This window comes from Pantherophis guttatus, chromosome 5 (genome assembly GCF_059756535.1).
Source record: "Pantherophis guttatus breed Tessera chromosome 5, ASM5975653v1, whole genome shotgun sequence".
NCBI classification, from domain to species: domain Eukaryota; kingdom Metazoa; phylum Chordata; class Lepidosauria; order Squamata; family Colubridae; genus Pantherophis; species Pantherophis guttatus.
The window spans coordinates 17,458,229-17,484,970 of NC_142067.1; the positions used below are offsets into that span (position 1 = coordinate 17,458,229).

Consider the following 26,742-nt stretch of genomic DNA (forward strand, 5'->3'; position numbering starts at 1 on the left):
TCACTAAACTGTTGTCTTAAAACCCTGAAATATGGTTTTATTATAAGAAGTGATAAAACCTGAGAAGCAATTCATAGCAATCTGATCTCTTTGTAAGAAACAGATGATATAAATGGATTGATTACTTTATTGATTTCCTTGTTCCTACAGAGCTTATAATTTGGATTTTCAAAAGATGTTCTCTTTACATTGTTTGTATCTTCCCGATTTGCATCTTTCAACTTGAAAACCTGAGATTTAATACAGCACAGCTTGGGAAACTGGATGCCAGAAGCAAATCTTCATTCCTATGCATATTTTTCTGACATCGGTTCAATGTATACCCACCTGGCTATGCCCAAATTAGAGTAGGGATCTACTGATACAACCTCTTTATGGCAAAATGGGAGAGGAAGAGTAATAAATACATGATTCACTCACAAATGCGCATCTCTGGATTGAATTTTTATTCCCCATCTACATCAGAGAATGAAAACAAACACTATTTCACTTGGGGAAACAACAATATCAGCGCAAAATCTGGCTGCAACCCCCACCCAAGATATTTGTTCATTTTGAAAAGATTGGTTTAACATAACTCATCCTAACCATAGCTGTTCCACAGTAAGGCTTATATCAAGTATTCAGGTTGTGAATATTAAATATATCAGGCAATCAATCGCTTCACCTGCCTTAAGGCATTTAAAAACCAACTTCGTCTCTGCAGTGCTCATCTGATCATTGAATTTATTTATTTTTTGCTGTCCACCTGTAACGTATTTAGTGTCTAACCCTTAGAAATCATGAAATACTTTGTGTTGGTCAGTTATGTCCTTCCGTTAGAAATGCTGCACCCTGGAAAATAAAGAAGCTGGAAACACCATCTAGTTCAATTTAACTGACTCCCACAACAACTATGCCTAAGTCTACAATATGACTTCCTAAAAATTTTTTTGGCATCAATCAGAAGTGGATTTCAGCACATCCACCAAAAAGCCCGATAGATCAGATAAGTTCATATAGGGCTATAGAAAATATGTCTGAAGTATAATGGGATACTTATTAAGAAAAGCAACCGAGTCAGATCAGCAGGTCTGAGGTATTTGATGTACTTCCTCCTGCAACTTCAAATTGCTTTTTTCTTTTGCAGACAGCCAAAGAACAGCAAACTCACTGATGTTATATCATCCCTTGGACAGCTTGGATAGAAATTCTGCAGCTAACACACAATTCCACCTGCTGTCTAACATCTCCCAGCACCACAAAGATTCTTAAAGGCTGTTAGTGACCAATAATAAAAAATAAATAAATGAAAATACTTAGAATGCACCATACAGACAAGAGATTATCTTGTTCTACCTGAATCTGATTATACTGTGCACAATGCATTTTCATTATCCTGAGATAGATACTACCATGTTTTTACCTGGTATGGTAAGCTAGGAGGACTGTATCATGTCACACAGGTGATCTCACAATTCTGCTATAGGAGGAGGTTTACATTTTTCCTGACTATTCATCCAATTACCTACTAGTGGCTCTCCTACATATAATTTGTTTCACAAAACGAAGTTAAGTCTTGTAAACATTTATATTTAGCTAATCGTATTTATCTAAGTACTCCTTGGGTGTTAATCAGTTGTTGGTGCAACTCTTCCTAATTTTAGAATGCATATACCTGAAAATAGGATAATAAAAACGTATATTCTCCAAATTTGGAGATGGGAGGAGAATCATAATAGTTTATTCTCAGCTTAATGCACATCAGAAGATCTAGCTTAATTTTCCTATTAAGATGTAGACCTATATATAGTAATTAAATACAAATGATGTTTCAAGTTTTACAATTGTGTTGTCAAAGGCATCTTCTTAGTGCTTCTAAGGAAAACAAAAACAGGCCACTGAATGTTCTACTAGAAAACAAAACTAAAAAGTAGTAGGATTTGCTGATAAATTAATAAAGGCTTTATCTCCACAAAGCTGTTCAGTTATGGCACAAGTGATAGAGGTGTTTGCAAAGCACCAGCCAAGGCTTAAGGTTAATCACCCTTCCTAAAGGCATTCATTCCACAAGAACCAATCTACCAAATTCTTATTCTACTACAATTGTAACATACATCTGGAATTCAGTCACTCCTATTGGACATTTCTGATGCATTCAACATTTTTTTTTTGGTTTTGAGTATAGGACCCATAGTCATATCCTTCATGTTTTAAGACTGTTACAAATCTGAATCTTTATTGTTCTGAAATGATAGAAACTTAAGACAAAAACCTCCAATTTTCAGTCTCAGAAGTGTGTGGTTCAATGCCCTTTTCATGTGTAACAAGGCTTCCTTTAAAAATAAAAGGAAAAAAAAAATGACTAAAGTTCATAAGGATGTGAACGCAATCCTTGGTTTTGAATCAGTGTTTGTAGATTGGGCATCGCAAGATCCAGCGTTCTCTTCACAACTGCTCTTGCTATGATGCTTGGCGATCCTTTTGCCATTCCACAAATTCATCAAGAAGAACAGGCCCTGGGAGGGAGAAATGGCAATTATAAACTGCAGTACTTCAGAGGAAATTCAGACTTTCTGGCAGTGGCAAAGACAACATATTCTAAAGTGGATGATCAATCATTCTTTTAATTAATTTGTGGTTCTTTTATGCCACTTCATTTTGACTCTAAGACCTAGGAGCTCTGTAAACAAAGAAGAAAGCAATCTACTATCATTACAACCTTAAGGCAAGACATTTTTAAAAATCTAATGCTGAAAATTAAGAATTTTTTTGACAACAGATTTGTGATTTATAAGCAAGCCTAATGAGGAAATGTGTCTTAATATACAATTTAAACTTTTCTTCCCTCACAGGTAAGACATATTCTTTGTATTTTTGCAGAGCCATACAATGTTAGCTTAAAATATGTTGACATATAACTATGTTAGTTTTATTTAAAAAAAAAACAGCTGAAGCAGAAGGCAACACAGGGAAAGAATTCTTGAATCAATGTTCTACACAGTGTACTACTCCATAGAGAAAGCATGAAAAATGGACATTAATGACAATACTAACCAAACTTTTATCGACTCTACCTCATGTTATTTACCAATATATAGTACCAATATAAACTATACTGCCAGCCTATTGCTACTGGTAGCAGAGTATTTTTTTTAAAAAAATACTAGGATTGGAAAAATGTTTGGTTTTTTTATTTTAAGCAGATAAAAAAGTAATACTTCCATTTAAGGAAGAAATAGGAACACAATAAACTTTCTTTTTCCCAAATTTTACTGCTAAAAATGAACCATAGCCCAATTTATCCACTTCAGAATTGGGCCCTGTCCATGAATTTGCATTGGATCTTCCATTAGTAAATGTTCAGAATTGGTGGCAACTATATATTTTGATTATAAGATGACATGGCCTCCTGTGAACAGAGATTATTAACCTTTCTGGCTTTCCCCCTCCCTCTACAAGTAGTGACAAGTAATAATATTTTTTGTAAAACAACCTTGCAACAAGATTTATCAGGAAAACAAAAGGCTGAAGACAAAGTTTATGCTAAAATTGCAGTAAATCAGCTTGCAGAATAAGACCTACAGATAGACAGGAACACTCTACAATAAAATTTATAAAATGAATGTCCTCTTTGATGGAAAACTCTTGTGCCACTTATTCCTGTAATAAACCCAAGGTAAGATAGAAAATAGCAAGCATTTTGATACTATATTCTTCAGTTAAAAGATTTATTTCACCTGAAATTTGAGAAAAAATTTATTCTCTCACTCTATGCTTTTCCTTAGGAAAAGAATTACAATTATTTGGCTCTATCCACCCACTTCAACCAAAACCTACAAAAAATATAGATTATTAAGAAGGTGGTAGGATTTTAATTAAATGCTGTAAATGAAATGGAATACAGGTAGTTCTTGATTTACAACTATACCTGGGCCGAGCATTATGACTAAGTTGTGGGGGTTGTTTAAGCAGGCCACCATGAGACGACATCCAAATTTTATTACTTTTGTGGCAGTTGTTAAGTGAATGGTGTGGTCTGTTAAGCAAATACGACAGTCATTAAGGATGTTGGGTGAACCCATTTTTACCAATAGCCAGCTTTTTTGCTGGAAGTAAATGTTGGAAACTCACAAAAAAAAAAAAAAAAAAAAAAAAGGCAAAAATCATGGTCTCAGGACACTGCAAACAGACAGTTGATTGCGGAGTGCCAAAAATGCAATCATGTGACCATGGCCAGGTGTGTGAATGGCCATTTTAACGTCAAAAACAGGTTATAAGTAGTTCTGGGGAGGACCATGGTAACTTCAAATGATTGCTAAGCAGTTTATGTGAAGATTACCTGTATCTAGATTCTTTTCACTCAGTTCAGGTTTGGGCACAGAATAGAAGCTGCATTGATTTCTCTGTGGATTTTTTAAAAATGTATTATTATTTTTTGTCAGGACTTGGCTAGGAGCATGAAAGGCTCTATTTGTCTTATCAGTGGTACTCAATATCGTCAACCATGATACCTTTTCAGCTTTCTCCAAGGATTGGCGGGTCAGGGGCACTGATTTGCACTGGTTCTACTTCTTAAATAGATGTGCCAACTGGGAGGAAGGCTCAGTTCTGACATTCTCTAGGAATCAGCTGTCTCTCCCCTCTTCATTAACATGTGTAGGAAAATGCTAACAGAGATCCCCTACTTGTCCACTAGGATAGTCAGCTGCGCATCTCTATGCTGGGTAAGACTACAGATATCAGAGAAATCTTGATGACATGTCTGGAGGCTCTGGAGGGGAAATGGTGTGAATTTGAACCCAGTAGGGTGGAGTTGTTATCTGACCAGAAATTGTAAAACTGCTCCAGTTTTAACTTCGAACGAGACAACTTCCCCCCCAAAGGAGCAAGTCCTTCCAGATTTAACATCTACTATTGAATTTTCAGGTAGAAGTCATGCCCAGGGTAAGGAAGGAGATGGGAATTCAGGTTTGGGGTATAATTAGAAGTGCTGCTTTAATCTGCAAAAGCCCCATCTAGTTTATCTTCCAGGCATCTTCAGGATCACTTCTTCTAGGTGGAAGTAATCTAATCAGCACGCGTGCTTATTTATTTATTTAGCATATGGCAAAAATGTTAAAAGTACATCACAATTACATTCTCAATCAGCAAATATGAAACTACCTTGTTTCCCCCAAAATAAGACATCCCCTGATAATAAACCCAATTGGGCTTTTGAGCGCATGGCAATAAGGCCAAGCGCTTATTTCAGGATTCAAAAAAATATAAGACAGGGTTTTATTTTTGGGGAAACACGGTATTTACTCTATTTAGTATGCTTGCTGTTCCTGATGCATATGAGTTAAAAGGACAGAAAGCCTGTTGCTCTAGGCCACCTCTAAAGCGTAGCTGGCATCTACTTTGACATCTTTCCAGAAAGTTACTAAATCAGGACCTTTTAATTGTAATTTATTACTATATAGCTTAGGTTGCTTGTCATGGTTATCACTACTATTTTTTTATTCTATGAATACTATTTCTTCTTGTTTTATTGACTGGATTTTATTGTGATTTTGATTTATTTATACTGTAAATTGTCAGTTGATTAAATTCAACTGTATAGAAATATAATAAATAATAATATACACATGCAACTATTGAAGACCAAGACATGGGTAAAGTAATGCATATGTATAATTTAAAGATTTTATCAACTGAATGGAAGGCAACAAGGACTTGTTAAATATCATATAAACGTATTTGAAAAGGAAATGGTAGAGGTGATGCTGCAAAACAAATAACAGCCCAACATATCAAATCACAATATTACCTAGTCATGAAACACAGGCAAGCAAAGTCCCATAATTCAAGAACATTCAATTCATACACCATCCTAGTACAGTTACTCAATATCGTGTTGGGAATGCCATTGTTTTTTTGACTGATTCATATAGATACAAAAAAAAAAAAAAAAAATTCAATTGAACTAGACTTTTAAAGTTTTGTATATCCTGAAGCACCACAGAAATGAGTATGTTCAATAAGTACAAAACTCCAAAAGGAGATTAAAATGAGATGTTAATTCAGATTAAATTTATTCTTAAGGCATCCTGCACAACTATATTCTCCCTATTGTAGAAAACTGAAGAAGTTTAAGAATATCTTTCATTATAAAAAGCAATAGTACTTAAGATTTCTATACCACTTCACAGGGCTTTACAGCCCTCTTTAAGTGGTTTACAGAATCAGCATATTGCCTCCAACAATCTGGGTCCTCATTTTACCCACCTCGGAAGGATGGAAGGCTGAGTCAACCTTGAGCCAGTCAGAATTGAACTGCTGAACTGCTTGCAGCTGAAGTAGCCTGCAGTACTGCATTTTAACCACTGCGCCACCATGGCTCTTGTATAGGTAAAAATAAAATATATACCCATACATCAAAACATGCTGATCAGCATATATGAAACATTTTTGTCTAACAACATTAACTGAGTCAGATGCTATTATTTTTATATATCTCAACATTGTATCCCGCTAGAGGATCTAAATAATATCGAAGAATATTGTATTAATCTGAAAAAATGTTGAGTTCCAAGCTCAATCATTATGAGTATTCCAAGAATGAAATAAAACTTGGATCTCTGGGGAGGCATCACTTTGCGTTCTGACTGTTCTGAGTACTGCAATTTAGTTGTTATTTGGAGGCTTGTGACAAGGCTGCTATATATCATATTTTGTCCAGTCTAAGCAGTACAATTTAATGGCTTATACTACACCTGTTAAGGGAAAGAAGTTTTAAATATTGAGAAGACAAAAGCAGTAAATCACAAAGCTAAACAAAAGCCTTACACCTGCATTACCACCCTTACTTTTTAAAATTTGCTATGGTTGGTGGCTTCCTTCTGTGTTGTACTGTGTTTCATTTTGTAGATATATAACTGTATGTGTCAATGCTAGTTTCAGTGAAACAGAAATGTCACTAATGTTGGCAAGATGGTTATGTTTTTAGTAAAATATTGGAACTGGTTGACTTCTTAAAATGTGTGTGCAAGTTATACTTTGTGCATGCATGTTTTCACATTATCATAAAGTCATTAATCAAATGCAACTCATCTAAGCTTCAGTAACCATCTTATTTTCTGCAGCCTGAAACCATTCCAAGTGCCAGCAAAAATACCAGGAAAGACAAGTCCAGTGCCTCTATAGAGTTGAATTTGGCAAGAATGGTAAAAAAACGAGAACGCAAACAAACCCAGTAGTGCTTACAACACTGACCAAGACAATGGCTTCTTTTAAAAAAAAGAAAATAAAAAAAACAGTAAAATTTTAGAGTTGTTTTTCCAAAGGTACACTGAACAATCAAGCTGCAGCAACTTTTGTTTCCACTAACATGCTACAGCAAAGTCTTTTGGTGTAACATTACAAGCAGGGGTGTTTTGTTCCAAACTTGACATAAAACGTATGTCACACAAACCTCTATAATTTTACCCAAACCTCCTATTCATGTTTTTTTGTTTTCATATGAATGTTACTGTTTCAATTTCTTTTGAACACTAATGAAAACTGAAACTTGCAACTGAAACCCTCAAAAAATAATGAATATAGAATACTCACATGCCCCATCTTCATCGTAGTTGCTAAGATCCGCATGGACAGTTCTACTGAATTCTAACACATTGTACCACTGATCTTTGTTAATTACTTTGTATTTTGACTGCTGCAGAAAAATAAGAAATGTTATCATACATTACAAGAATTATATACTTTTAAAAGAAAAAAGGTTATAGCATATCAAGAAATGCTTGAAGAAAAAGTAAGCTCCCATGTGAATTTAATCTAAATCTATTTAAAATAGATTTCTATTTTAAATTGCCAATTATCATTGATTTTATTTTGAAATAGATATTTGGTAGAGAATAATGTACTAAAATGCCTAGATTTGTTCTGAAATACAAAATGTGTATTTGAAATCTGAAATCATGAAAATAAAAAATCATAAAAATTTGCAGAGCACAGCATAAAATGTGTGACGGTGGTCTAAAATATCAACAGTTTGATTTTTTTCCTAATGCATTCCTACCTCCAAGTATTGGTAAAACACTGAAAACAGTGGCCATGTCCTTCCAAGAAGTAGTGCTAACATAGATTTCGCTGTGTCAATATCAAGACTTCGCTGATCTTTATCCTATACAGGTTCAAAAAAGTGCAATTTAGAAAATGTATAAATGCACAATTAAAATTATTTTCTTGGATGATTCACTTACCCTTGCAAAGTCAAATGCATATCTGTAGATATTCTTAAATGTTGAAATGTCATTCAGTTGGGATCGCAAAAAATCAAATTTACTTTGCACCTTTTCTGTACCGTCACATCTTAAATTTAAAAAGTAAAATAGTTATATGTCAAATATTTGGGGAAAGGAAAGGTATGTAGGTATGATTGAATATATAGGTTATTAGACTCCAGGGATCTCAAGCTGGTGTCTCCCCAAGTCATTTTCTACAGCCTACAATGTCCCAAATCTTATCTTTGCTTGTACATCAAATCAAAAATTCTTTATTGTTTAGTACATTTCAACATATTACTTCTGAATTTTGAGCACTTCTCAAAAGACAAAATGAAAATGGAGTGAAATCTCGATTTAATTATGATCTGGATATATACTGTATTAGATGTGTGGCTGTGTTAGGGCTAAGGTTTTTTTAAATTTAATAAATTTATGTTTAATGGCAGTCTGTGATATTCTTCATTTTCTAAATTTCTGCCGCAACAGACCCTTTTGCTTTAGTGTATGAGAAGGCTTTAGTATTCAGGCCCTGCTTTCTGCCTTTTTTCAAGTTCAGGGGAATATTAATTAATCAAATACAGAAAATGGAGCATTTCCCCATGTATGTAATCATTCTACCTTTCTGTTCATTAAAATTTGCAATTTAATGGTAGCTTTTAGAGTAGATCTGAAGGTTACATACAAGACATGGGGGGAGGGGGGTAACACAATTAAAAATTAAAAAACAATTTTTTTTCAATTAAAAAAATTAAAGTTGTTTCAAAAATTCAAATGCTTTCATTGTATAAATGGATACCCTGAGAATAACCTTGGGAAGCTGCTCTATTTAGAACACTCTAACAAGTACAAGAGCTCCATGATCCCAATATTTAGCCAGAAATGGCTAATGGATTCTACCCTGCAGCCTTCAGTACCATAAGTTAACTATAACACCAACAATAAAAGATGTTCTTGCTTCAACTGATGATAATTAGGATAATGAAACGTCTGCAAGGAAACAAACAAGCTCAGAGAGCACTAAGGACCCCTCATTTCAACCCTGCTACAAACATTCGCCTTTACAGTAGTGGCCAAAATTGTGGAAACCTTTTGGGAAAAGTGTATTTTCTAAAACTAGCTAATAACACCACTTTTTTTTGGAGTAGTACCATAAAATTATATATCAATAGAAAGATAATTTAATCAAGAATGTAATGCAATAACTTTTATGAAGGATTTGCTATTAGAATAGCAGTCGCTATATAAAGAAAAAAGTGAAACACGTAGGAAAAATGAGATATAGAAAAATTATCATCATAGAAAAAACGAGATATACAAAAATTATGACCATTTCATTTAATAGTTGGGCAACCTTTAGCATGAATTACAGCCTTACAATGTCTTCCCATGGAGTGAACCAAGTCTTTTAGTTCTGCATCCGTTATAATGTGAAACCAAGATTGAATGATTGCTTCTATTAACTGGGTTTTATTGCTGGGTTGCTTCTGACTGGCAAGTTTCTTTAATTGGCTCCATAGATTTTCAATTGGGTTAAGGTCTGGGCTATTCCCAGGCCATTCCAGCAGTGGAATAGGATTATTTTGAAACTCAAAAAAAAAAAAAAAAAAAGTGGTGTTATTAGCCATCAAACCTCAAAAATACACTTTTCCCAAAAGGTTTCCACAATTTTGGCCACTATTGTTTAGATATGATATATTTATTCATAGCTCACCACATGGTTTTAGAATTTTGAAGTTAATTTCGTTCTATTCTATTTCTTTCTCTTCTTTCCTTTTCGGTTGGAAGACATCCAGCCAAGCAGGGGGGAAGTCTCAATAACAAATCTGGCCTCAGGTTGAACCCTATCCAGATACCCAGAGCCTTCAGACACTGGGATAGAACCGAGAGAGCTTCACTTGGATAGCCAGGGGCAGAAATATATAACTGAGTATACTAGTAATAGCACTTAAGACTTATACACCACTTTACAATGCTTTATAGCCCTCTCTAAGTGGTTTACAGAGTCAGCATAATATTGCACTCAACAATTTGGGTCCTCATTTTACCCACCTCAGAAGGATGGAAGGCTGAGTCAACCTTGAGCCTGGCGAGATTTGAACTGCCAAATTGCAGGCAGCCAGCAGGCAGCAGAAGTAGCCTGCAGTACTGCACTCTAACCACTGCACCACCATGGCTCATACTGATAATATTGCACTCCATGCTGATGGATGACCTTTCCCAGCAGCTCCATATAGATGTTCAAAAGGAAAGGGGAAAGGTACGTCACAAAGTAGGGCCTCAGAACCAGAATATTCTCCCACTATAATATTAAAACTGGATTTAAAGGAAAGAGAATCACTATAAAACAGTGTCTGTCCCTCCCACTAAACTGGTCCAGAAGGATATCATGGTCATTGTATTGCCCAGAGAGATCAAGGAAGGCTACAATTGATGCATTACCCCATCCTAAATGTGACAAACGTTATCAACATGACCCACTGGCTCATCACTTCAGAGCTATTTCTTTACCTAAACAGAGAAACAGAATGATCAAGGACAAAAAAAAGTAGTGGAAGCATGAGTGACGTCTGACTGCTTGCCAGTTTACTGTGGTTGATGGCCCTCTCGCAGAGAATGGTGCAAGAGGGCTTACCTGTCTCCCTGGCTTCCAGAGTTCTGGCCTAGGACCAGTCTATTGAATTTCTGGGTAGCAGCGTGGCAGCATTGAAGTGACCACAAATTTTCCAAATTTCAATCCCACAGGAGTCATAGGTCCAGGATTTTGGATGCCTTCTGTGAATTAGCCCGTTTGAAGTATCTTGGTTCAAATATTATTGCCCTATGATGTACTTTTTCACTCAGGTTACAGACGGGAGAATTTTAGTAGTATACAGTGACAGAAAAGCTAAACATTCACACAAACACATTTGAATTGTTTTAAGAATTCAGCAGAAGTAAATTGATTTTGACCACAGGGAAACATCTGATTGGGCTATGCAGATTCGAGCATAAAATGTTCTTTGGAGTACACAAAGAGGCTCACATAATCTTTACCTATGTCTTTAAATAAACTACGTTCTCTGGGGATAGTATAATTACCTGCTCAAAGGAGTTGCACAAAGGTACTGCATGAGCACCTCTACAGACACTCTGAAGCATCTTTCTATGCTCAAATCTGAAACACTGCACAGCTCAAGAACATGAGCCATCACAAACTTTAATCTTCAGATTAAATTGAAAGATGTAACATACAAGCAAAGTTTTTTTTTTTTAATTTGATTTATATGCCGCCCTTCTCCGGAGACTCAGGGCGGCTTACAATGCGTTAAGCAATAGCCTTCATACTTTTGTATATTTATACAAAGTCAGCTTATTGCCCCCACAAACTGGGTCCTCAATTTACCTACCTTAGAAAGGATGGAAGGCTGAGTCAACCTTGAGCCTGGTAAGATTTGAATTTACAGTAATTGCAGACAGCTGGTGTTAATCACAATGCTATCAGTCTGCTGAACCACCAGGCTCTTCATATCTGCAGCATTAAATGAAAATGTGTATATGTATCCAAATATTTTGACATATCAAGGAGAACTTAAAATAGAAGTTCTTACTGTAATGAGGTCATCCCCTTTAGCCACTCTTCTTTTGTAAAAAATCCCATGCTTTCAGCCTCTAGTTTCCAGGCTAAAACTAGCATAATAATCTGTAAAAGAATAAAGGAATAAAAGTGGGCTCAGAGGGGGGAAAATCAAATTTACAAAAACGTTTTTTTAAACAGTGGCTGGCTGCAAAAGTTGTTCATCAGTCCAAATCTCTACTCTTTTCAAATGTGTTGGGACTACAACTCTCAGGACCTTGCTGACAACTAAATTTCCATTTCTATTTAAGTGTTAATCGCCTGGCTCCCAACGACTGTGGATGGTTCACAAAAAATATATAAAAGTATAAAACAATAAAAATACAACAAAAGTAGGAGTTGGCAAAATCAGGCAGCAGCAAACGCACACCCACTTCTTGAAGGGGACTAAACCTATCTTAAGCAAAAGGCTGGGCAAGAGACAGGTCTTCAAGGCCTCAAAAATGCAAGAGAATAGCCTCATCTGATGCCTCTATAAGAAATTGTACCAAAACCTTTCCTGCTCTGCCCTCCATAGCATTAAAATGTTCTCCCTAATTGCTTGTTGTAGGAAAGCCACCACTGCAGGAAGTACCTGATCCTACCTTTTTGAAGTATCTGTTTTAGAACGTCATACCCCCAGAAATGCACCAGAGATGCATTAGCCACTGTCCTTTTGGAGCCATCGAAACAATTCATCAAAGCAAATAAAATACTACAAATACTTTTGATTGATACCAATCGATAGGAGGTTTTGGGTGGCCAACGTTTTTTTTTTGTTCCCCGATGGTGTGCAGATGATTTTTATCTGGTGTTTGGAGAGCTGTTAAAGATATTTTCCTATAATCTTAGGAAAGCCTCCACTTAACCATGCAATATTAAAATGATCAAAAATGTACTTTGGAGTAGGCAGTGGCATTTACATAGCTGCAACTCTTTAAAATACCTGCGTCTTTTTCTAAGTTCATGCAGCTGGTCACTATAGCAGAATCCCAAGAAAAGGTATACCTTTGCATATTTTTGACTTTGGAAGAAAATATAAAAACATAGGGGTATTATATAGGAAGTAATGCAAGGAAGTTTCAGCACTTTAAGATCTGCCCATGCCCAAATATATAAAGAAATTATAGGATTCCAGTTGTAAAACTGAAATATTAAAAAAAACAACCCAATTTTTAAAAGTTCATAATTGTGACAATAAAATTAAGAAAGACCAGAAATTTGTGAGAATAAAATTAAGAAAGAGCAGAAAAACACAATATAACCACAGAATGGACAATACTTAAAAAACTGATATTAGCCATTTTGTGGCTTACGTTTTCAGGTTCAACACCAATATCTTCACAGAATTTTTCCATTCCTTCAGGTCCTACAATTTCATCATCACCTTCAAAGGAAAAAAAGATATATCATGCTATATAAATTTGTATCACTCAATGGCCTATCATAGCCAAAGCTGGAGTAGGATAGGAAAAAACAGAGATAAGTAGCAGACTGTACTTGTGAGTCATTTCAGTGTTGCATACAGTTTCCTAATTACACCATATTCCAGATGTTTCACCGAGATCAGTTACTGCCATCCAATGTACAGTTCCAGTTTTGAATGGTTAATTTGCATTACAAAATAACACATAAAATATGTTCATACGTATATATCTGAATTTGAAGCAGAATCTAAATTTGCCCATCACTACTATATAATAGGAGACATACGATGTTCATACAGTTATAAAGAAAGACTGATAATTCAATAAATAATAATAATAATAATAATAATAATCACTTTAGGATTTCAGCATCAGATTAGCAATTTTTTTATGAATATAGAAAGATGGGAAAAAAATCTAAAGGGTTTTTGCAGTATATCTGTTTATGTAACACATACTCATTCATTAGACAGCATACTAAAAAGCAGAGACATCACCCTGCAAACAAAAGTGCATATAGTCAAGGCTATGGTGTTCCCAGTTGCAATGTATGGTTGTGGAAGTTGAACCATAAGGAAGGGTGAGCGTCAAAAAATTGAGGCCTTTGAACTATGGTGCTGGAGAAGACTCCTGCGAGTCCCTTTGGACTGCAAGGCGATCAAACCAGTCAATCCTAGAGGAGATCAACCCTGACTGCTCTTTAGAAGGCCAGATCCTGAAGATGAAACTCAAATACTTTGGCCACCTAATGAGAAGAAAAGACTCACTGGAGAAGAGCCTAATGCTGCGAACGATTGAGGGCAAAAGAAGGAGGAGGTGGCAGAGAATGAGGTGGCTGGATGGAGTCCCTGAAGCAGTTGGCGTGAGCTTAGTCTCCGGGGGATGGTAGAGGACAGGAAGGCCTGGAGGAAAGTTGTCCATGAGGTCGCGATGGGTCGGACACAACTTTGCAACTAACAACAACTCATTCATTTGCAAACAAAATATTTTTTTTAAAAAAAACTGCAGTTCATAGTGCATATATCTTGCTCTTCTCTAACAAATCCAGATTTCTGCAGCATTACATTTTCTGACATAAAGAATGTTTTCCTGGTGTGAATTTGTACTCCTGTTGTCCTGGATAAATAAATAAATAATAAATAATCTTATAACATTGGACCTTAATGGGTTTAATTTTGACCAGTCACTGTTTCTCAACCCAACCTGCTTTTCTGAGAGGATGAAATGCTTTGTATCTATATTTATATGAAGAAAAACACAAAAAAAGGAAGAAACATATTTTGGCTTCATAAAAATAAAGTATTCCTCTCTTTTAGCTGGTAGGCATACTTGGACTGATCAGGATGCTCTATGTACTAAACTAGTTTGCTTAAATGAGGTTTGTTGAATAAGCAACCATTAGTGTGGATCATATATTTTGTTAAGCCATAAACCTTAGTTTGTAAACTTCCATGGATAGATTTATACCATTCATCTACCTAGAGCCAAACAAATCAGAATAGATATTCAAACAGATTAAAAAATTACAACATAGCTCAATATGTGAACAACAGAAATTCACATCTGAGAAACTCCTGTGTATGTTCATCCCTCTAACCCAAGAACACTTTCTTTTAAAATACAGGTACTCCTCGATTTACAACAGTTCATTTAGTGACCGTTCAAGGTTACAACAGCACTGAAAAAAGTGATTTATGACTGTGTTCAACACAACTGTTGGAGTATCCCCATACTCACGTGATCTGAATTCAGATGCTCGGCAACTAATTCACAGTTATGATAGCTGCAGTGTCCTGGGGTCATGTGATCATCTTTTGTGACCTTCTTACAAGCAAAGTCAATGGGAAAGCCAGATTCACTTAACAACCATGTTACTAACTTAACAACTAAGGCATGAAAGATCATAAAATGAGACAAAATTCACTTAACAAATGTTTCACTTAGCAACAAAAATTTTGGGCTCAATTGTGGTTGTAAGTCGAGGACTACCGGTAGTGTGGTTCCCATGTTATATTCAAATATTTTTAAACAAATGGTTAATTTCACATTAAAGAGGATATATGCAGAGCACAGTTCTAGTATTACAAAGTAATTGCATTAACCATGCATTAGTTTCATACCTGCATATTCATAAAACCAAGCCAGGCACTTCTTGCTTGAAAAATGCTCCTCACCACTTATCACTTTATTGGAAGCTGGTGATCTGCAATAACTTAAATACATATTTAAAAAGATGTTGGTAAATTTGCTATTACTTCAAAAAATCCCCAATTATGGCTTATTAATAGATAACATGTAGAAAATACTTAAATTTGCAGCTTTAATTTACTACTTTTTACATATTTTCTAGGGAGCAAACTATTCTTTCTTTCGAAGTACAAAAGTGGTGTCTTTTTTCCCTTTTCTGGATATTCTCACAACCCATTCTAAAGTTTAAAGAATTAACAAGCTATGCAGCAGACCAAGATTTAGTTGTTTTATTCTGTCAATAAGTTTTTTTAATCATTAATTTTAGTGATTTTAATTAAAACATCTTGGCATTATAATATACATTTATAATTCAGAAATAAAGGCCCCTCACAAAACTCTTTTAACAAAAGTTTCAATAACTTTTGCATGGAACAAGTGGATTCCACTTGAAGTAGATAATCCTAAAGGTAACAGTGGCCTAAACCAAGCCATATAGGCTTATTCAGATATCTACCAGCAATGTGAACTGGGCCAAGAAACCTACCAGCAACACAACTCCTGCAATACAATCATGATTCTGCTAATCTGTAGGTAAATGGCTGCATTCTATGACACAGTTGCAACTCTGAGTGATTCCTGTGCGGAGTAAATTGCAGTAGTTTAACTGAGAGATGACAAAGATATAAATCAGCCTTGGCACCTCTGGACCACGCAAGGATGAAACTGGAATACCAAACAAAGATTCTAAAAGGATTTTAGGTCACAACTGCTATCTCCTGCTCCACAAGGAACCATGGGTCCAAGAAAACCTCACACTACATAACTACTTCAGGAAAAATCAATTGTATTAGAATACAGGGAAAAGTTCATGGATTCAAAGTTTCTATACCAACAAAAGCCCTGTCTTGCTGCAGTTAACTCCAAATCTACTACCTCATTTAGTCCCTTAGAGCCTCCAGGATAAAGATCTAAAGCTAGATATCAGCAGCATGTTATGAAATGTAACTGCAAAATGATGAATAATCTCTCTAGTGGGTTGGTTTAGATATTAAATAAAATGGGCAATGGGGCTGAATCTTTGAGCAGCTCCCATTGGAAGCTCAAGGGCTTGTATACTCTATCAAAACTGATTGGAAACACATTCAGGAATGAGCAAAACCACTATAGGACTAAAGTTTGATCCCCAAGGCATACCGGTGGTCCAAAATTATACCAGATGATGGTATTGAATGCTGAGAAATTTAACAAGTCATCTATAAGAGTAGCTGATGCAGTTTCCCTCTGATCCCCAAGTATGAACCCAAATGGAAAAAATCCAGACAATTAATTTCATCCAGGAACCTGTATACTGAAGTCCAACCATCTCATCCACCTTATTAAAAAGGGTATCTGCCAGTAATTATTTAGGTCAACCAAGTGAATGATGGCTTGAGAAAAGTTATACCATCACCTTTTTCAAGGCTGGTATAATCTCCTTCCTCAAGGGGTCACTCACCTTCTGCATCAATATTTTAATTCCTTTTCTGGACACATATATCAGGCAGGAAGAGCACTGATCTAATTTGCAGGCACATGAGCTCATCCCATAGAGGAACCAGTTAGAGTTAGAGGCTTGAAGGAATCCCAGATGACATTGCAAGATGTTAGGCCTGACATCTCATGAAATCATGCCCATAATAAAATGTTTTGATAATTATTCCATTTCTAAATATATTAGTATAAAAGTAAATTCTATCAAATTCAAGAGGTCTTAAAATTTCAACTTGACAACATATTCCTTGTGATAGATGAGTCATATTTTAAAGGCCATGTAATAATATGTGCCTGTCTGCAGAAAGTAATGTTTACTATAACTGAAAGCCTGTTCTAGATGACATTCAACATTCATACCCAGAACTAAAAATATAAGCCAAAATTGTACTGTACTGAACTGTCACAGTTGGGAAACAACTAAACATTTGATCTATTATGTTTTGAGCCTCAGAAGCCTTCAGGCAAATTGGAATTGGTTCAAAGAAAGGCTAAAAGACAATTACTAAGAAACTATGTGCTAAATCCTATGAAAAACTGAGAAAAATGGGCACTTCCACCTCTCAGAAAAATAACAGGGTGATGCAATTTGTTCTTTACTGTCGCAGAATGCAATACCACAATAAGGATCTTAAGTAATAGGAAGCAGATTCCAATTAAAGAAACCATCCTGCAGTAAAAGAAGTAGAGTGAATTGACTAGTGAAGTTTCATTAGATGTGTTCAACCTGAGGAGAAATCTGTCAGGACTCTTTAATCTGTATTCCTACACAAAGTAGAGACTAAATGCTGTCTTATATATGACACTTAGCAGCTGTAAAGGCAAGCAATTAGAAAGGTAATTGAATGCATTTAATTCATTTTACCTGCCCTTGAGTGATTCAGTTTTTACTATGCTTGTAATACAAAACTGAGTGCAAGTGTTTTTACCATTGAAAAGTCTGGCAATTGTAGCTCATATATATATTCATTTATACTGTAGTATCCACAGTATGTTGTTACTTACAAAATGGCTGCTATAATAAATGATAAAACACATCATTTATTATACAGAAACCTGGGAAATGTTGCTTCTTGTTCTCTTCTCTTCTACATATTCTTTCCTAGCTAATCTTTTGATGAACATTTCCCAAAAAAAAAAGCACAAACATCTTTCATTTCTTAAAGAACATCTAGCTACCTGAAATAACCTGTGCTATTTTTCTTTCTATAATGCTTTCTATAATGAATTTTTAGCAAGTCGCAGAGAGCTATTTTCTTTTACTTTAAAGCACTCCACTAATTGTGGTTTCATTTCATCCCTTTTTCAAGAAATCTAAGTAACAGTACTTTAAAATGAAGTGCAATTTAATGTGGAGAACGTCATGGCTGCATCTGCAATCTCAGGTGTTACTATTTCAAGGCATCCTTTTCCATTAGATTTTGATCTGAAACATCTGTCACACTATTATATATGATGTTCGTTCAATAGCTAATATCTTTAGTCCAATATATACACTTTCACTATTGATTGCAGCAAGTTTTAACTCTGCAATTCTAGAGCTATGGTCCACATAATAGTTTAGTTGGTATTCAAGGAACAGGTAGAACATGTTTGAGATTCTAACAGCACAATTCTATCCATGTATATTTAGAAGCCTGTCACACTGAATTTAACAGTATTTGCACTCCTAAATAAGTAGCAGTTTTATGAGTGCAAAGGGAGAGAACAGTGTAGTTACCTTGCCTTTTTATAGTAGACTGAAAAAGCTGTGGTTAGACTTTGGGGCCAATGTTTGTGGTTCTGAACAGAATTCAACTTTTACATTAATTATCAATCAACTGGCAAACATTTCTGCAAATATATGCAATAAATTATATTTTTAAATAAAACACTGATTCATTACCACACAATATATAAGCAGAGAAACTACCAAAGGTGTATCAATGTATTCCTTTCTAGTGTAAATCAAGATGTTATGTCAAAATCTATACTTTAGCTATCTTTTTTATATAATTTGTCTCTAACAGTGTTAAAAAGATGAAGTCTGTAAGAATTTTTATACATTTGATGGAATGTAATTCTTTGAGCACTTTCATTACAATTGACTTGTATTTAAAAAATAATGGGTACAGAATAATAGGGGTAAATGGTCGTTAACTTTTTCTGTACAATCATGTCAGATTCTCAGACTGGCTGGACAATTCCCTGAAGTTTTCCTGGCAAGGTTTTTCCAAAAGTGGTTTGCCTTCTTCCTAGAGCTGAAAGAAAGATCACCCAGCTGGATTTGTGCCCAAGGCAGAACTAGAACTCTAGGTCTCCCAGTTTCTACCTTGATGCCTTAACCACTACACCAAGCTGCCTCTCTGCAACAGAGTAAAAACATAAAAAAGCACATAAGATTAATCAACCTGCCTCAAGATGGATGTCCCTAAGCAACTAAGTTTTTTTAAAAAAACCCTAGTGGAATATAATTGCATTAACAATTTTATGTAGGGGAAGGTACTTCATAAACCTGGGGACTGGGCAAAGAATTCCAAAGTGCTGGGAGGCACATCACAGTGCCTAATATTAAATCATGGAAGGTCTGTTCTTATCAAGACAGAAAATTTCGAGTTGAGAGATAGTGAAATCTGTCTGGCCTTCATTCAGTTTATATGCCAACTTGCTTCTCCAACCAGCTAGCAAACATTAGAATATGCACACATACACATTCACTTTTCAGAGTGGGTGGCATATAAATTTATTATATTGTAATGTTTTTACACACTTACATACACACACACACACACACACAGTGTGTGTACACATACATATCTGTATGTATAAGTGTGTGTGTCTGTGTGTGTATATGTATGTATATGTATATACACACACACACACACAGAGATGTTTATGTATAAATGAAATCATCTGAAGCTGAAATTACACTATTTTCTAATCAGCTTCCTTACAAACATGTTGGGCTGCAACTCCCATCATCATAAGGCAACATATTCTATTTCATCCTGCCATAGGCACCTGGAGAAGGATAAGCAGGGGAGAACCAAATAACACATGCAACATGATGTCAGCAAGCAAATTACATAATTTATATACTTGACTGGATGCCATTTCATCCTTCATACAATAACACATGCTGTTACCTTAACACCATGTGCTTTGTTGTAGATGCCACCGTAGGGTCCTGGTTGGGGGAGATGACTTTAATATTCCTCATTACAAACCATTCAAGGATTTTAAAATCACTAGTGCAGACCAAGCAGACTAGAGCTGAGGAAGGCCTCTTGAAACATTAGTCATTATGCAGAGCAGCTTTCCCCTACCTGGTGCTCCCAAGGATGTTCACAAGTTCAGCTCCCATACAACCCCAGCCAGCAAGGCATTGGATTCTTGCTAACGGGTAAATTTCATCCATCACACTTGGAAGGCAGCATTTAGGAGAAAGTTACTACAGAATCATCAGTGAACCTACCAGACCCTTCAGGCAAGAGCAGTAAGAAAGAGGGGGGGGGGGTGGGGTGGGAAAAGGTCACCCTAAGAAATGTGCAATTTGGGTCAAGGAAGTATGAAAAAACACAGTTCCTAATAGGAGAGAAAAAAAGACCATGGATGGATGGAGGCAGCAATTAGCTTAAAGGCAGATTCAATGGTGTGTGTATAGTGGGGGGGAGGGAGGGGGGCTGATGGCCATACCTGACATCTCTATCCTCCCTTACCTGTGTCAGAAAAAGGTGACCAGCAATTGCAGGGGTGGGGACGGAAGAAGCCCCCCCCCCTCCTCAAATCAGAGGGGCCGCTTCCGAGACCAAAAAAAGAAGGCGCTCGTCGTCGACACCGCCTCCCTCAGGGGGGGGGTTCCCTCAGGCCGCTTCCCCCATAAAGGAGACCCCAAACACCCCCCCCACCCCATTGACCCGCTTGGGCGGCCCCAGAGATGGTAGGCCTATCCGGCCGGCAGATACCTGCTGATTTTACATTTCTTGAGGCCCGACTCGTCGCCCGCCTGCCCGGAAGATTTGCGCTTTTTTTTCACGGGCATCTCCTCTGTTCACCGTAGAGCGGAGCGAGCAATAGACGAGGGGAGCCAGGCCCTCCAGCGTGCCCCCCCTCCCACCCTCTTCCCGGGTGATGAGAGCGACCGCCGCCGCCGCCGCCGCCTCTTCCGTCCTCGGCTGTCGCGAAGAAGCGGCGGCTCTGGCTGCTGCTGCTGCTGCCGCCGCGCCCGCTTCGTTCTCCGGCCCCTTTCCTTTCCTCGCTCGGCCGCTACCGCTGGGCTGCCGCCAGGGCAAGCGCGGTGTGTGAGTGTGAGTGTGAGTGTGTGTGTGTGTGTGGTGGTGGGACGGACCGTTCGGCGCTGAGGTAGAAGCAGCCGCGGCGGCGAGGAAAAGCCGGCAAGGCGCAGAGGAGTCGCGAGCGCGTTGCGCCGCCCTGACCCGAAGAGGCGGGAGCAGGAAGTGACAGCGACGCGCCTCCGCCGCCGCCGGCCCCCTCGACTGGCACCCGCTCGCCCCGCCTCCTCCAGGGCGGAGCTAAGAGACGGGGACGGCGCCGACGCGTTTATTAGCCCCGCCCTTTCGGGAGCGTTTGCGCGCGCGTCACTAGAAAAGAGGTTGTGACGTGGGTCGAGAGGGAGGGAGGGGGGAGCGGGATAGGCGTCAATTTCTCCCCGGGGCGACTTGCGAGCCTATTCATCAGGGCTTTCCCCAGACGTGCGTGATCGGGCATCATCCTGCCTAACTCAGCAGAATGCCTTTTCAGAAGTCAAAGGGAACTACATTAGTCCTCGATTTACAACGTTAATGTTCCATTAATGACTCTTCAAAGTTACATGGGCACTGGGGAAAAAAAAAAGGGACTTTAGGACAGTGGTGAAATTCAATTTTTTTTACTGCCGGTTCTGTGGGCGTGGCTTGGTGGGCAGGGTGTGGCTTGGAGGGTGTGGCTTGGTGGGCGTGGCAGAGGAAGGATATTGCAAAATCTCCATTCCCACTCCACTCCAGGGGAAGGATACTGCAAAATCTCCATTCCCACCCCACTCTGGGGCCAGCGAGAGGTGGTATTTGCTGGTTCTCCAAACTACTCAAAATTTCCGCTGCCGGTTTTTTAGAACCTGTCAGAACCTGCTGGATTTCACCCTTGCTTTAGGACCATTTTTTCACTCTTCCAACGGTTGCAGCATCCCACGGTCATGTGACTTGTCCCCGGGGTCGTGGGATCCCCTTTTGTGACCTTCTGAGAAGCGAAGTCAATGGGGAAACCAGGTTCACTTAACAACCATGTTGCTAATTTAACTGCCTTGATTCACTTAACAAATGTGGCAAGAAAAGTCATAAATTGGGGCAAAACTCAGTAACATGTTTTGGGCTCATTTGTGGCCCTATGTTGAGGACTACCTGTATTTCCAGCTACTGGTTGGGCTTTCATCTCATGCCCAGCCATGGTTAGCTTGCCTGGTTTATTTCTAATTAAATCATAGTTTGCTGAGCTTGCAAAAATTCCTAACTTACGATTTAAATAGTTGGAGTCAAACTTTGCAAATCATATGATGGTGATGAAGTTGAATCTCATTGATAGTATTGTTGCTTTTAATATGGCATACAGCCATAAAACGTCTTGATTGGTATGCCACCCAGAGTTACATGCCCAGAATTTTAGTAAATGCTTAATTTATTGTATGTTTAAATATATATTGTTGGGCAAGTTATTTTCACTCAGCCCTAGAAAGAGGGCAAGGGTAAAATAATTTCTGAAAATATTGCCTAAAAAACTGCAGGGACTTTATTTAGTTGCCAGGAGTCAAAATGACCTTGAGACAAAATAAATAAAAGTTATATTTTAAGTGTAAAGGAATTTAAAGAGGCCATTGAGAAAGATATGAAAGAATTGTTAAGGAGATTTTTGCAGAAAAGATTATACACAGTTGAGATTGAAGCAACCTTGAGAAAACAAAATGATTTTGTTTACCACAATATTAGATGGGCAGATAAAAACGTAGGTTTTCAGTATTTTGTTACTTTATTCTACAACAATAAAGTATGTAGCGTTCTTGGAATCCCTGCAGTGCAGTCTTTCCTGACTTGGCCTACCTTGAAAGGCTGACATCAGTGTTTGAAAGCCTGAACAATGCTGAACAAAATCAAGCCATGCTTTTATCAGTTTTTCCAGTAAAGAAGAATATCAAAATTTCTTTATGGTAAGGCAATTAGAGTAATATGAATGGAGAAAGATAAAGGGATTTGTATTATATTATGCTGTATCATTTAGAGTGGTATATATAATAACTCTTCCCAATTTGGTATCCTCCAGATGTATTAAAGGGTGTTCCCATGATACCACTCCTGGAGTATGACATTTGAAGACTGATGATTCTAAACAGCATCATGTTGGGGCAGGCACCTGTACAGTCTCAGCAGTGAGAAAAGAATAGTTAATTATTTGGATTCAGTTTAAAAGATAATTAAAAGAAAACATCAATCTTTTCCTTGATGACAAAACTGTACAAGCATTAAATAGAAGCATGATGTCTGGCACGCAGGGCCACAACCAGTGAGACCCAGGTTTTGTACACCATATGTAATTGGATTATATAATGATTTAGGGATCAGCATAAACTTTCAGCTCTATTTACTTCACAGAATTGTTGTGAAGATTAAATCTGAGAACTTCACGTGTACCGCCTCGAGCTGCCCTCAGAAAGATTGGTAGCTGAAATAATTAATCCACATGTGCTCTCAGAAATGAGTTAAGGTATTGTAGGGTTTTGTGAAGGTGTTAGCTGCCGTCTTCACATCGGGATAAATGGTTTGTAGTTGTGGTTTTATCCGCTAATGAAGGAATATAACAAAACAGAACTATATTTTCAGTCAAGTCTCAGTTCAGGGAAGTTTAGGACTAATTTCACAGAACTGCAGCTCTTGTGAGATTAGCGAGCTGAGCATATTATCCATTCCTTGAAAGTCTAACATGACATATTTTTTAATAAGTCAATATTAGTGAAGGAGGAAATGGAAGCAAACTGGAAGTTTATTTGAGATACAGGGCACCAACAGATTTCTACCCGAGTTTATATTCCATATATTTCCTGAAATGCAGCACCCAGAGTCCTCCGCCAGTAGTTGGCAGCTGCTGAGCTGCGTAGGTCAACCATCTGTAGACTCAACAGATCCTCCATGCAGTACAACAACCTTTTCCAGACTGTTGTCCTCCAGACGAGGTCTCCAACCTTGGCAACTTTAAGACTTGTGGACTTCAACTCCCAGAGTTCCTCAGCCAGCAAAGCTGGCTGAGGAACTCTGGGAGTTGAAGTCCACAAGTCTTAAAGTTGCCAAGGTTGGAGACCTCTGCTCCAGACAACGTCTCTCATCACATCCACCCAACAATCTTTCCTTCAGCGGGAATGACGGTACTTGCAACGCAACACAACTGTCGGGGCCAACCTACAGCAATCTTGCACGCTTAATGCCGCTTCCCGCAGCATCTAACTCAAAGCCAAGCACGAGTTACGCGCCTAGCGATTACCTATCACACCGATTTGGATTTCACTGCATTCCAGGGTTGTGGAGAAATGGATGCGGATCGCTTAATACACCCTTAAGCAACGCGTCTTAGCATTAGGCGGCGTCGGCCATTTTGGTTACCCTAGTAACCGGGCCTAGCAACGCCGCCTGCCGGGTATCTCTGAGAAATCAAACGGGCGTTTCTTTCTTCCTTACCTTTCGCGGCGGCCCGGTGTGTCGCTGCCGCCGGTATGATCTTGGCCGTTCCGTTTTCTCTTCACTTTCTTCCCTAAAACAAATGTTCTTCAACTCTTCTGTTTCTTCTGGGAACGGGGAGAAAGGCGGACGCCTTGGTTAAAAAAAAAAAAAAAGGCGCTCGGCTCCGCAGCCTTTCCAGGACTTTGCCTCCGGTCTCCGGACCTAGACGGAGCTCCGGAGTCGCGACTCACATGCCTCTCGATGGGGACGGCGATGGCGACAAGAGGAAGATTTTCATTTCGGCCACTGCTGGCAACTACTTTGGGCTGTCGTCGTATGGGAGCCTGGCACCTCTCTCGGCCAGTCCCGAACTGGCCAACTTTTTGGATGATGGCAACGAATTTCTTCTCTGTGTGCAGCACTCGGAAGACCAGATTGTGGTCTCAAATAAGGTACCGTGATGTCCTTCTTAATTATATTATTATCAGTGTTAGATATTTATCCCACCTTTTATTTATTAATATATTTGTGTGTGGGGTGTGTGTGTCTATCTGTCGGTCTGTCTGGCTGTCTGTCTATCTTATCTATCTGTCTGCCTGCCTGCCTGCCTGCCTGCCTGCCTATCTATCTATCTATCTATCTATCTATCTATCTATCTATCTATCTATCTATCTATCTATCTATTTATCTATCTATCTATCTATCTATCTATCTATCTATCTATCTATCTATCTATCTATCTATCTATCTATCCAATTGGGCTTATTATCAGGGGATGTCTTATTTTGGGGAAAACAGGACACACACACACACGTACCTATATATCTATGATTTTTAGGATCTCTATTATCTCTATATATCATCAATATCTTTTATATCTATCATCTAGGTAGACTAATACTCTGATTTAATAAGATAGTTTATACATTGTACTGTTGAATAAACCACAGAGGTTGGGTTCATGCAGATTGGTAAGATAGAACCAGCCATGTCTTCATTTAGAACAGTTGTAAGACTGATGTTTGTAAGGCAGCTTTATAACTGTATTCTTAAGGTATCAACCCATAGAACATTTAATGCTGTACAACTTTATAACTGTATTCTTAAGGTATCAACCCACAGAACATTTAATGCTGACAGGTAAGTCATTTATTTCTTATTTAGTATGATTTTTAAGTGTAATATTATAAACAATCCTTTCATTAAAGAGAAGGAGGGAACACACATATTTCTTTCTCTATATGTTGCGCCATTTGTCTTATCAAAATACATATTTCTGTATCTTCTTGATTTAGATAAAAAGTCACATTCTTCTATAATATTTTTAAAGTAAATCCTGTTTTCCATATTTGTTTTACTTTGTGTATGATATTACAATATTATATTAAAATGTAGCCCAATTTTTCTTTCTGTTTTTCCTCTCTGAGATAGGAAAGTTTAATAACTGTAGAGTGTGCCCTATAATTTTAATAATTTACAAATATTGTCACAGTGCTGAATTAATTTTCTGCTTAATAGTTAATTAATTTCTGTGTTTCACACTTATGCAGGTCGAAGCTAGCAATTCGGAAGACAAAACACTAGTATTTTTCAAGCTGCGACCAGATGTTATTACAGAAGATAATCTTCACACCAATATTCTTGTATCATCTATGTTAGATTCTCCAGTTAATATGCTTTATCAAGCAGTGCGACAGGTATTTGCACCGGTACTGCTGAAAGTGAGTATGCAGAATCCAGGTTATTTCAAGAAATCACAGGATTTTTCTCATATATTGAAAATGTACTATTTTCTTATAGTTCTTTTATTATAGAATTTATTTCATTGCTTTGACACGATGCTAGTTTTAATTTATAGAAAGTAGCTCTCTCTTGTCATTACCATTCAAAATTATTTAACAGTTAATTACTACAAGCTTAGTACGTTAGTACGTATAATTAATGTAAATTAATTTACTGTTAAGAATCATGTCAACTATGTTTCAGCACTGAGAAAACAACCAAAGAATGAGATAATGTATGCAGAATTAAATAGAGAAAATTGTTTGTTATAATAATGAAGATAATGAAGTTTTGAT

The 26,742-nt window shown here is 37.5% G+C and overlaps 2 protein-coding genes across 5 annotated transcripts in view; one reads left to right on the forward strand and one right to left on the reverse strand.

The window, feature by feature from the left end:
- Nucleotides 1-423: 423 nt before the first annotated feature.
- DCUN1D5 (defective in cullin neddylation 1 domain containing 5) lies at nucleotides 424-21,525 on the reverse strand. Its single transcript, XM_034409233.3, has 8 exons — nucleotides 20,933-21,525; nucleotides 15,389-15,480; nucleotides 13,158-13,228; nucleotides 11,837-11,928; nucleotides 8,226-8,334; nucleotides 8,042-8,146; nucleotides 7,576-7,678; nucleotides 424-2,498 (listed from the first exon to the last, which is right to left on the reverse strand). The coding sequence occupies exons 1-8, from the start codon at nucleotides 21,007-21,009 to the stop codon at nucleotides 2,443-2,445; spliced, it is 705 nt and encodes a 234-aa protein (XP_034265124.1). The 5' UTR covers nucleotides 21,010-21,525; the 3' UTR covers nucleotides 424-2,442.
- Nucleotides 21,526-23,854: 2,329 nt separating this feature from the next.
- DYNC2H1 (dynein cytoplasmic 2 heavy chain 1) overlaps nucleotides 23,855-26,742 on the forward strand; it is a 149,368-nt gene continuing 146,480 nt past the window's right edge. For all 4 annotated transcript variants that reach the window (XR_004589849.3, XM_034409222.3, XM_087894632.1 and 1 more), the window contains exons 1-2: nucleotides 23,855-25,116; nucleotides 26,215-26,385. Coding sequence is in view for 3 of the 4 variants with exons in the window: in XM_034409222.3 (XP_034265113.1) it covers nucleotides 24,916-25,116; nucleotides 26,215-26,385 (372 nt within the window). In the remaining variant the exon portion in view is untranslated. The remainder of the gene's footprint in view (nucleotides 25,117-26,214; nucleotides 26,386-26,742) is intronic.